Below are 10861 nucleotides of genomic sequence, written 5' to 3'. Positions count from 1 at the left end.
GTGAGATTCCCTACTTTCACTGGACGGTTGGGAAACGCCCGTCCCGGTTTGGAAACGCCCACTGATTAATACAGTGAGATTCCCTACTTTCACTGGACGGTTAGGAAACGCCGTACCGGTTTGGAAACGCCCACTGAATAATACATTGAGATTCCCTACTTTCACTGGACGGTTGGGAAACGCCCGTCCCGGTTTGGAAACGCCCACTGATTAATACAGTGAGATTCCCTACTTTCACTGGACGGTTGGGAAACGCCCGTCCCGGTTTGGAAACGCCCACTGATTAATACAGTGAGATTCCCTACTTTCACTGGACGGTTGGGAAACGCCCGTCCCGGTTTGGAAACGCCCACTGATTAATACAGTGAGATTCCCTACTTTCACTGGACGGTTGGGAAGCGCCCGTCCGGTTTGGAAACGCCCACTGATTAATACAGTGAGATTCCCTACTTTCACTGGACGGTTGGGAAACGCCCGTCCCGGTTTGGAAACGCCCACTGATTAATACAGTGAGATTCCCTACTTTCACTGGACGGTTGGGAAAATGCCCATTTTTACCGCAGAGACCCATACTTGGTTAGTTCTCTGCTTTAGTAGAGCCGCAGAGGTTGGTATCAGTATTAAAGAATTGCTTAGTATATAGCACGGCCTCAAGTGATTTACCGTTTTTTTTTTTAAATACGTTAAAACATTTAAGAATACACATTATTTTAGCAAATTCACATAATGAAATCCTTTGGCTAAATGATATAGTCCTTGTCATGTTGTCATAGAGACAGGAAGCCTGAGGTCAAAGGTCTCCAGTGGAATAATCAACCTATTGTGAAATTTTACTGTGAATGAGAGAATTTGTGAAGGGCCTGAATACTTTTGCAAGGCACTCCATGTAGAACAGTTGCACACAGCAGTGATTAGTGTACCACTAAAAAATACATCTGAAAACACTATTTAACCCAACTTTATTAAGGCCAATAGAAATGTACAAGGGATATTTCTAAATATAATAGCAGTCACACCAAAAAACAATGTGAATTTCAAATACATGAGCTTGAATAAAAATAAAAGTCAAAAGTAATGTCAGAACACTGGATCACAGAGTAATTTTATGTAGAAAGTAAACAGTAGCTGTACTGAAGCAGTGCATTAATGAACATACACTCCAACCTGATGTACAGTGGAAACAATAGAGATCACTGTTCTACAAAACACTGTTGAATTAGCAGCAACTTGAACAACATACAAGACACATACATGCAATATTCCATTTGTTTGTTTTCAAGGGTGATCAGCATCCAAACAAACATCCTAGTTGTGTTGACTGACTCTCTCAGGGGGCTTTCACACTGAAACAGTCCGAAACAGCACGGTTTGCATGAGAAGTTGGTAATGTGAAAGCTGTTTTGTGGGCTGGGGATCGTTCAGGAGGTGGTCTGAGTTCAGTTGCACTGGAACTGTGGCGAGAAAGCAACCTGTACTCTGGTCTGCACTTGTAAAATGACTTGCGCATGTGTTTTTACTGATTTAAGCAGTTGCACAAACGTGCATCATGAGTGGCAGGGGAACATGCGGGACAGAAAATGTGAGGTGCCTTTTATATATGTGAGTGTGCGTGAACCAGCGCCGTTGTTTGTGAGCACAGATATAGTCTCCTTCCCCTGGACAACTGCTGAAGTGTGACACAAAATTAATAAAAACACAACTATAGTGAGCGTTGTGCTTTCCATCATGTGCACATTTGTGATGATGCAAGTTGATGATGGAAAAGCGTCGGGAGTCTGAAACCACAGCAACGCTGCATGGGGTGCCGGGAATCATCACGCTCCGATTCGGACCGCAGCAAAAGTGACCAATGTGAAAACCACCTCAGATAATGCTGCTGTTTGAAGCACATTCAGAGTTACAACTGTCCTGTACACAATCCGATTAAATCACAGCCAAAAGGGACTATTACATCATTAAACTCACAAATACAGAGTGAGTAAAGAAGCCACAGATGTGCTGATTGGCCCACACAGGTTCAGCAGCAGGCCATTGATGGGTGCTTTCACATCCTCAAGAGGCCAGACCCAGCAGAAATCCACCAATAAATCCACTTGAAAGAACAACATTCTTCTTCAAAAATTCAGTAGCCTGAAAAATATTGAGGTGTATGTGAGATAACATCATTCACAAGCAGAAGAGGGCACTGTTGCACACAGAACACACTGAGTTAGGTCATTAAACAGGAAGCTTTAACACAAAACTTTGGTTTATTTACTGGCTCATTTAAGGAAGGTTACACAGCAGTTGTTATGCTAAATAACTAGTGATGTCTTTACCTCCTCAATGAATGTATTGATTTCAGGAGTTGATTTATTGGCTTTTTTCTTCAGATGTCTCTTCGCTTTATTCACATCTTTCTCCACTTTCTTCCAGTCAACTTGGACGTAGCCGCTGTGATTGGCTATCTGCAAGACAAAAACAACCACAAAACCTTCAAACAAATAGACCAGTTACAGTAAGCAGGTTCCAGGAGGCTCGTGATATATACCTGTATATATTTATATAGATGTACAGTTATATTTTGGGCCAGTTGGTTTTGGGTGAAAACGGATCTATTCAGACGGGGTAAAAATTACTTTTATGCTGCCTTTGGTGACCAGAACTTTGAATCTCCAAATATCACACATTCACTTGCATTGTATGGATCTACAGAGCTGAAATATTCTTTTAAAAATCTTCATTTGTGCTCATCAGAAGAAAGTCACACACATCTGGGATGGCATGAGGGTGAGCAGCCTTTCAGGTGATGTCCATATAGGACTGGTTTTGCTGTGGATCTAGATACTCGTCCACCTGTTTCCTCCAGCATCTTCACAAGGTCCTTTGCTGTTGTTCTGGGATTGATTTGCACTTTTCACACAAACTACGTTCCTCTCTAGGAGACAGAATGCGTCTCCTTCCTGAGCGGTGTGATGACTGTGTGGTCACATGGTGTTTATACTTGTGTACTATTGTTTGTTTAGATGAACGTGTGACCTTCAGGCGTGTGGAAATTGCTCCCAAAGATGAACCAGACTTGTGGAGGGCCACAGTTTTTTTCTGAATTCTTGTCTGATTTATTTAGATTTTCCCGTGATGTCAAGCAAAGAGGCACTGAATTTAAAATACATCCACAGGTACACCTCCAATTCAGCACACCTCCTATCAGAAGCTAATTGTCTAAAGGCTTGACATCATTTTCTGGAATTTTCCAAGCTACTTAAAGACACAGTTAACTTAGTGTATGTAAACTTCTGACCCACTGGAATTGTGATATAGTCAATTAAAAGTGACACAATCGGTCTGTAAACGATGACTCGTGTCGTGCACAAAGTAGATGTCCTAAACGACTCGCCAAAACTATAGTTTGCTAATGTGAAATCTGTGGAGTGATAAAATAATGAGTTTTAATGACTTCAATGTAAGTGTATGTAAACATCTGACTTCAACTCACTCACTCACTCTCTCTCTCTCTCTCTCTCTATATATATGAATAAAATCAAGCTTTTGACACTTTGGACAATTGAGGGACTTGTACATCACTATTGCAAACATTCATTGATGCTCAAGGCAACACACTAATATATGCATACTATACATTACAGATAATTACATAAAGTAGATTCTGAAGAGCAGTACTAAATAAAAAAATATTTTATCTCTTATATTTGTATAAATTATGAAAGGGGTGTGAACATGTCTATGAGACAAAAGGGAATACAAACTGATCTTCTCAACTGTACTCTTATTAAATCTCTGATTAATGGGTTCTCAGCTGTCTTCCTTTTCTTCGCCTTTCTATCTTGCCAATGGCTCCCAAGAATTTGTTTTAGTCTGGAGCCCTGACATGTCTGCCTAACATTAATATCTATCAGCCACAACATTAAAACCACCTGCCTAATATAGTGTAGGCCCTCCTCGTGCCACCAACCAACAGAGATGATATTCTTCAGCCCAATTGTGCAGAGCGGTTATCTGAGTTACTGTAGACTTTATACACAACTTTATATTTCTTCAAAACCTGATGAGATTTCACAATTCTCTAAATTAGCAGAGTGTATCAATGAAATAAAAGATTGGATGGCCAGAAATTTCCTTCTACTCAATTCTGATAAAACAGAGGTTCTAATTATTGGACCAAAAAACTCTAAAAATAAGCCGCTAAAATATAATTTGACTCTAGATGGATATTCTGTTGCATCATCTTCAACAGTGAATAATTAGGTGTTATATTTGATACAATCTGTCCTTTGAAAATCAAATTACAAATGTTAGTAGAACAGCATTCTTCCACCTCAGAAATATTGCTAAATTAAGGCACATGCTCTGTTGCTGATGCCGAAAAACTAATTCATGCGTTCATGACCTCAAGACTAGATTATTGTAATGCATTACTGGGAGGATGTCCAGCAAGATCAATAAATAAACTTCAATTGGTTCAAAATGCAGCAGCCAGAGTGCTGAACCAAGAAATATGATCATATTAGCCCCATTTTATCATCGTTACCCGTTAAATTACACATTAATATTAATATTCTGTAACTACATACAAAGCTTTGAATGTTCTCCGCAGTACTTAAGTGATCTTCTGTCACGCTATATTCCATCACGTTCATTACGATCACACAATCCTGTTAATAGTTCCTAGAATATCAAAATCCACAAAAGGAGGAAGATCCTTTTCATATTTGGCTCCTAAACTATGGAATAGTCTCCCAAACACTGTTCGAGATGCAGACACACTCCCTCAGTTTAAGTCTAAACTAAAGACTCGATTTATCCAGACATACACCTCATTTATCCTCAACACACAATTAGGCTGCTTTAGTGCTATTTATCATGATCATTAACTCTGCAATACATTTAATGGCATCTACGCTAATATTATTCTATTTGTTTCCATGTCTCATCCTTTGGATTCATATCCCGAGATTACCAGATACAGTTGGATCCAGCATTCCTGCTTCGTGTTGGACTCCACTGCTTCATGTCGCTGAATGATGATGACTAAATGCAGCTGGTGCCAAACATCACTTCGTCTATTATGATGGACTTGAGAGGATGAACTGAGGCCAACTCCAACCATAAGACATCAGATACTTCATATGCCATTGTCTGAACTTTGGATTTAGGAGGGACCTCACTGAACCGAAAAGACCTGCCGGTTGAACTCTGATGCACCTCACTGATCTCTGCCTGCAACACCTCGGTCTATTGATGGACTACGATCTTATAATGGACATTATAAAAGACATCAGTCATTAATCTTACAGTTCATACTAAATCTTTGTTTAAACACCGACCCTTAACACTTACTTAGTTTAATCATTTTAAAGCATGACTTTAACTATACATAAGTAATATTGTCATTATATGACTTTATATAGGTGTGGCGGCGTAGTGGGCTAAAGCGGATAACTGGTAATCAGAGGGTTGCTGTCACCACCATTGTGTCCTTGAGTAAGACACTTAACTCCAGGTTTCTCCGGGGGGATTGTCCCTGTAATAAGTGCTCTGTATAATACATTGGTACTCAGAAGGTTGCTGGTTCGATCCCCACAGTCACCACCATTGTGTCCTTGAGTAAGACACTTAACTCCAGGTTGCTCCGGGGGGATTGTCCCTGTAATAAGTGCTCTGTATAATACATTGGTACTCAGAAGGTTGCTGGTTCGATCCCCACAGTCACCACCATTGTGTCCTTGAGTAAGACACTTAACTCCAGGTTGTTCCGGGGGGATTGTCCCTGTTATAAGTGCACTGTAATTCACTTTGGATAAAAGCATCTGCCAAATGCATAAATGTAAATATACATGTTATATTCATGATGTTAGTCAGAGGGGAACTGGCCCCCACAGTGAGTCTGGTTTAGGGTTAGGGTGGGGTTAGTCAGAGGGGAACTGGCCCCCACAGTGAGTCTGGTTTAGGGTTAGGGTGGGGTTAGTCAGAGGGGAACTGGCCCCCACAGTGAGTCTGGTTTAGGGTGGGGTTGGTCAGAGGGGAACTGGCCCCCACAGTGAGTCTGGTTTAGGGTGGGGTTGGTCAGAGGGGAACTGGCCCCCACAGTGAGTCTGGTTTTGGGTTAGGGTGGGGTTAGTCAGAGGGGAACTGGCCCCCACAGTGAGTCTGGTTTAGGGTTAGGGTGGGGTTAGTCAGAGGGGAACTGGCCCCCACAGTGAGTCTGGTTTAGGGTTAGGGTGGGGTTAGTCAGAGGGGAACTGGCCCCCACAGTGAGTCTGGTTTCTCCCAAGGTTATTTTTCTCCATTAATCCACATCTTATGTAGTTCAGTCGCCTACAGCTTCTCACTGGGGTTATTAATACAATTATTATTTAATTACTTATTTTTATATGCACTTCACAATCATATTTAGTCAAACTACACAATGATGACTAAGACTTTATAGATATTACGGTTTAATTTTCTGTAAAGCTGATTTGAAACAATGTGTTGTGAAAAGCTCTATACTAATAGAAAAAAAACACTGATTCAGAGCTTTACATCACTATATACATTCAGAGGTAAACTAATACTTGCCTGTAACAACAGAAATCCCCCTCCGACGGCCGTAGCGGCGATCTTCCCGACCCGCTGGAACAGATATCCTGCACACCTGCACATGAGTACAGTTTTCATGTTTACCATATTAATACCAGCCAAGCATTATTATTAACATTATTCATCTTTGTGCTAATATTAAACAGTGATGCTATGTATTTGACAGCATTGTGACAGCTGTGGCGGTTTTCAGTTAATTTGCAAGACTTCCAGGTGTAAACAAATGTTTTGTGATACCTGAAGTACAAGGTCTTATTTAAAGGCACAATGTTGATAGTTAAAAAACTCACTCCTTGCAGGGACTGACCACCAGTTCTGAGCTCTAACCACTATGCCACACCACCATCAACATCTTTAATGGGTTACACTACAAACGACTCATTCCATATCAGACGGACCATTTCAAGAACAACATCTTTAAACTGACTGTCCGGCAGGAAAGAAAAGAAAATACTTTTTTCTGAAAGTTTGTTTCAGAAGTCCTAATTCTAAGTCTAAGTAAATTATTTGATTAATTCATGATCCTCTAATGTGTGCTGTTGAATGTTTTTTTGATTCATAAGATGACCTGGAACATTTTTGGCTTTTTCACCTTTGGTCTAATGTAAAAGACATTTAAGATCTGACTATAAATGATAATTACTGTACATGTGCTGAATGGCCCGTTACATCAGAACATACCAGCCACTGACTCCACCCATCATAATCTGCGTGCTCACAGAATACTTCTCAGCGAGCGGGCCAGAATTATTCCCAAACACAGTGCTCCACCACTGATGACTGCGTGCATATGTGGTCAAATCCACAATCTCGTAAGCTTCATCTTCATCCTCTTGAGCTGAGAACAGAGAAAGAGAGAGTCAAACCCCAAAATACAACCTCAAATGTGAAGTAGGTGACACTAACACACTGCAGTTTTATATCTATAGGTTTAACAAATATTTGTGGCGAGTACTATAACATTGAGATGTGGGTTAGTCGCGTGGCGCCATGTGAGGTTCGGATGTGTGAACAGCGAGCTCTGTGCACTTTGCTAGTTTTAATACTTTTTGTGTAAAAACCGGTGAGATTCGATACACCTGGTTCCATAACTGTACTATGAAGACAATATGTCAAAGAAGTCGAAATCCTCGGGCTCTGGAGACATTAAAAGACACTTACATGCTCAAGCTGATACCCCTGACAAGGCCGCAGACTGGGGACTCAGTTTGGACGGTGCGGTGGGAGAGATCTGGCGAAGGTGGTTGCTGACTTGGAGGATCTTGCTGTTATACGATCACTGCCATGGAGACGAAGTTCTCTGAGATGGTTGCAAGAGTGTCGGATGTTGAGAAACGGATCTATTATCTGGACTCATCAGAGAGGGGAATTAGCTGCTAATCCACTAGCGACTAAGACGGACTTGGTGCGTCTGGGAAAAGTTAGAAGACCTTGAGAATCGTAACCGGCGAAACAACGTCCGAATTGTTGGAATTCCTGAGAACGAAGGCATGGTGAAATTCCATGGCGGGCTCTTCCCGAGTCTACTCAACATAACAGGCCATAAGATGGAAATCGAGCGAGCTCACAGACTCTGCGATCCACGGAGGGAGACCCCAATCAATTCTGGCCAAATTTATGAGATCATCCGATAAAGATCTTGTGTTACGTGAGGCGAGGAATAAAGGAAAACGTTCTTGGAAGAACCACAACATTTTCTTGTTCCCAGACTCTGAAAATTGCAAACATGATCTATTCAAGGAATGCAAGAAACATCAACAGAAGGTAAGAGTTGATATTCTTGATTCACGTGGCTCGATTCATGCTCGATTCATGCGCTCGATTCATGCGTCCTTCACAAAGACGAATCTGCCTGATTCCAGCCTTGCTGAAGCACCCCCAGATCATCACCGATCCTCCAGCTGGTCGTCTAATGGCTAGACAGAGACCTGGAGAGGCATTCAGTGTCTTGCACCCACTGTGAAATTTGGTGGAGGATCGGTGATGATCTGGGGGTGCTTCAGCAAAGGACATGAATGACGCATGATTCAAGCTACGTACTTAAGGTTATCCAGGAAGAAAACTTGCTTCCTTCTGCTCTGACAATGTTCCCCAATTCTGAGGATTGGTTTTCCTAGCAGGACAATGCTCCATGCCACACAGCCAGGCCAATGAAGGTGTGGGTGGAAGAGCACCGGATCAAGACCCTGTCATGACCACCCCAATCTCCAGACCTGAACCCCATTGAAAACCTCTTCATCACATTCCAGAGGAAAACAGCCGAGATGATTGAATTTTTGCGGCAGGAGTGGCATAAAAGTCACCCAACAGCAATGTGAAAGACTGGTAGAGAGCATGCCAACATTCATGAAAGCTGTGACTGAAAATCAGGATTATTCCTCCAAATATTGATTTCCGAACTCTAAGTTAAAACATTAGTATTGTGTTGTTTAAAAATGAATATGAAATTGTTTTCTTTGCATTATTCGAAAAACTGCATATTTTTTGTTATTTTGACCAGTCGTCATTTTCTGCAAATAAATGCTCTAAATGACAATATTTTTATTTGGAAGAAATGTTATCAGTACTTTATAGAATAAACTATAATGTTCGTTATACTCAAACACATACCTATAAATAGTAAATCCAGAGACACTGATCATTTTACAGTGGTATCTGTATGTATATTTGTATGTGTAATATAAACATATATTTAGAGATATAGATATGACGCGCTTACCTTCTGTGTGTTGTTGTTGTGCCGCCATTTCGGATGCGTGTATGGCGTCATGACGTCAGATGGCGCTGACAGCTGTGCGTGCACGCGCCGCCTACAGCCACGTCAATATTTCAAACATTAAACAGTATTCTTATAAAAGAAACACACAAAGAAAACATGTGTACATCTGTCTAATTTCCTGCAATCCTCACTCTGAATTCACCGATGAGTTTGTATTATTTTTTTTCGAAATCAATAAATCAGGCGCCGATGAAAGGAAACGGGTGATTTTCTGTTTAAAGTATAAACGTGTATATGCAGTCTGTTTCTCTGAGCTGTACTCTATATTTTCCTCATTTTATGAATACCACACCTCTTTTATGTGCCTTTAATTAGCACATACACGTGTCGTCTGCTATCCACTGTTACAGAGGTAAACTTAATACAGTCTATAATATTTAAATTAACATTGCAGGGAATAAAATTGACCTAAAGGATTGTGACTCCAATCACACTAACCCTTGGCTGTCACAGTAAATTCCCCATTTTATATAAAAAAAAACCCACACCTCTTTTATTTGCATTTCATAACAACGTATATGAATCGTTTAGTATTGAGTGTTTAATGGAGACTTTGACACTTCTTCATATATACATTTCACAATGTTTGGGTCGCAGATTCAACTGAACAACATTACAGGAAATAAAAATGACATAAAGGGTTGGATCACAACATTTTAGAAAAAGTTCAGTCACGTGCTTCTCTTCTCGGTAGCGATTGGCTGTTGAGCCCAGAGAGGGCGTGGCGACGGCGTGGGTTCGCCTGTGTGACACAATTACAACAACTTTAATCTGGCGGCGGACTGAAGTTTCATATTGTTTTAATAAATTGAGCATTTTTAAGTGTGCACGGGCTGCAACTCACTGCAAGCCACTGCATCACGCGTTTAATTCTAAAAAATAAAATGTGAGAAGACGCGCCACTGGAGGGCTAACTCACTTACGGGGCTTCACAAACCGAACTGCGTTTTTACTTTGAAAAGTTCCTTTATATTGTTGCTTTCGGACGCACGGAGATCGCCTTCACTCGATTCTAGGGTGCGATTCCATGAAATCGTGCCGATTGTCGCTCGCTGCTGCTGGTGATGAGGAGAAGAAAATGGCGGCGGGAAAAGCGAGTGAACGCGAGGAGGACGACGCGCCGCGACTGAACGCGCAGGAGAGCGACACTCTGGCCCGCATCGACAGGTCAGAATCGCCGCTGGACGCGGTCTGTGGATGAGTCGCTTTTAAATGTTTGTGTGTCGGTCAGTGAGTTGATCTCGAGCTCTGTGTTTGTGTTTGTTTCGCAGCTCTCTGTTCGGAGATCAGCGGCTTCATGAAGATGGCGCCAGTATGAAGGCCCTGCTGATAAAGGTAAAGACGCGCGTTGCCTCACCGATACTTTACAACACACACAGCGTGCAAAATGTCACCGAGTTATGACTGTTTCTCGTGCTTGACGCTGTCCGGTGATTTGCAAGGTTGGGGATATTGTCTGTAGTTGCTCGCATATGATCGCTGTTTCAGCGTCACCGAATGGGT

At 41.6% G+C, this 10861-nt stretch overlaps 2 protein-coding genes across 3 annotated transcripts in view; one reads left to right on the top strand and one right to left on the bottom strand.

Annotated features, from left to right (window-relative positions):
* Nucleotides 1-948: 948 nt before the first annotated feature.
* LOC127646639 (FUN14 domain-containing protein 1-like) lies at nucleotides 949-9415 on the bottom strand. Its single transcript, XM_052130403.1, has 5 exons — nucleotides 9299-9415; nucleotides 7261-7417; nucleotides 6559-6634; nucleotides 2319-2447; nucleotides 949-2130 (listed from the first exon to the last, which is right to left on the bottom strand). Exons 1-5 carry the CDS (start codon nucleotides 9324-9326, stop codon nucleotides 2053-2055), a joined length of 468 nt encoding a protein of 155 aa, XP_051986363.1. The 5' UTR covers nucleotides 9327-9415; the 3' UTR covers nucleotides 949-2052.
* Nucleotides 9416-10075: 660 nt separating this feature from the next.
* kdm6al (lysine (K)-specific demethylase 6A, like) overlaps nucleotides 10076-10861 on the top strand; it is a 43142-nt gene continuing 42356 nt past the window's right edge. For both annotated transcript variants that reach the window (XM_052130396.1, XM_052130397.1), the window contains exons 1-2: nucleotides 10076-10525; nucleotides 10630-10693. In XM_052130396.1, the coding sequence (XP_051986356.1) occupies nucleotides 10386-10525; nucleotides 10630-10693 (204 nt within the window). In that variant the 5' untranslated portion in view covers nucleotides 10076-10385. The remainder of the gene's footprint in view (nucleotides 10526-10629; nucleotides 10694-10861) is intronic.

This window comes from Xyrauchen texanus, chromosome 7 (genome assembly GCF_025860055.1).
Source record: "Xyrauchen texanus isolate HMW12.3.18 chromosome 7, RBS_HiC_50CHRs, whole genome shotgun sequence".
Lineage (NCBI taxonomy): Eukaryota > Metazoa > Chordata > Actinopteri > Cypriniformes > Catostomidae > Xyrauchen > Xyrauchen texanus.
This window is presented reverse-complemented; position numbering and strand designations above follow the sequence as displayed.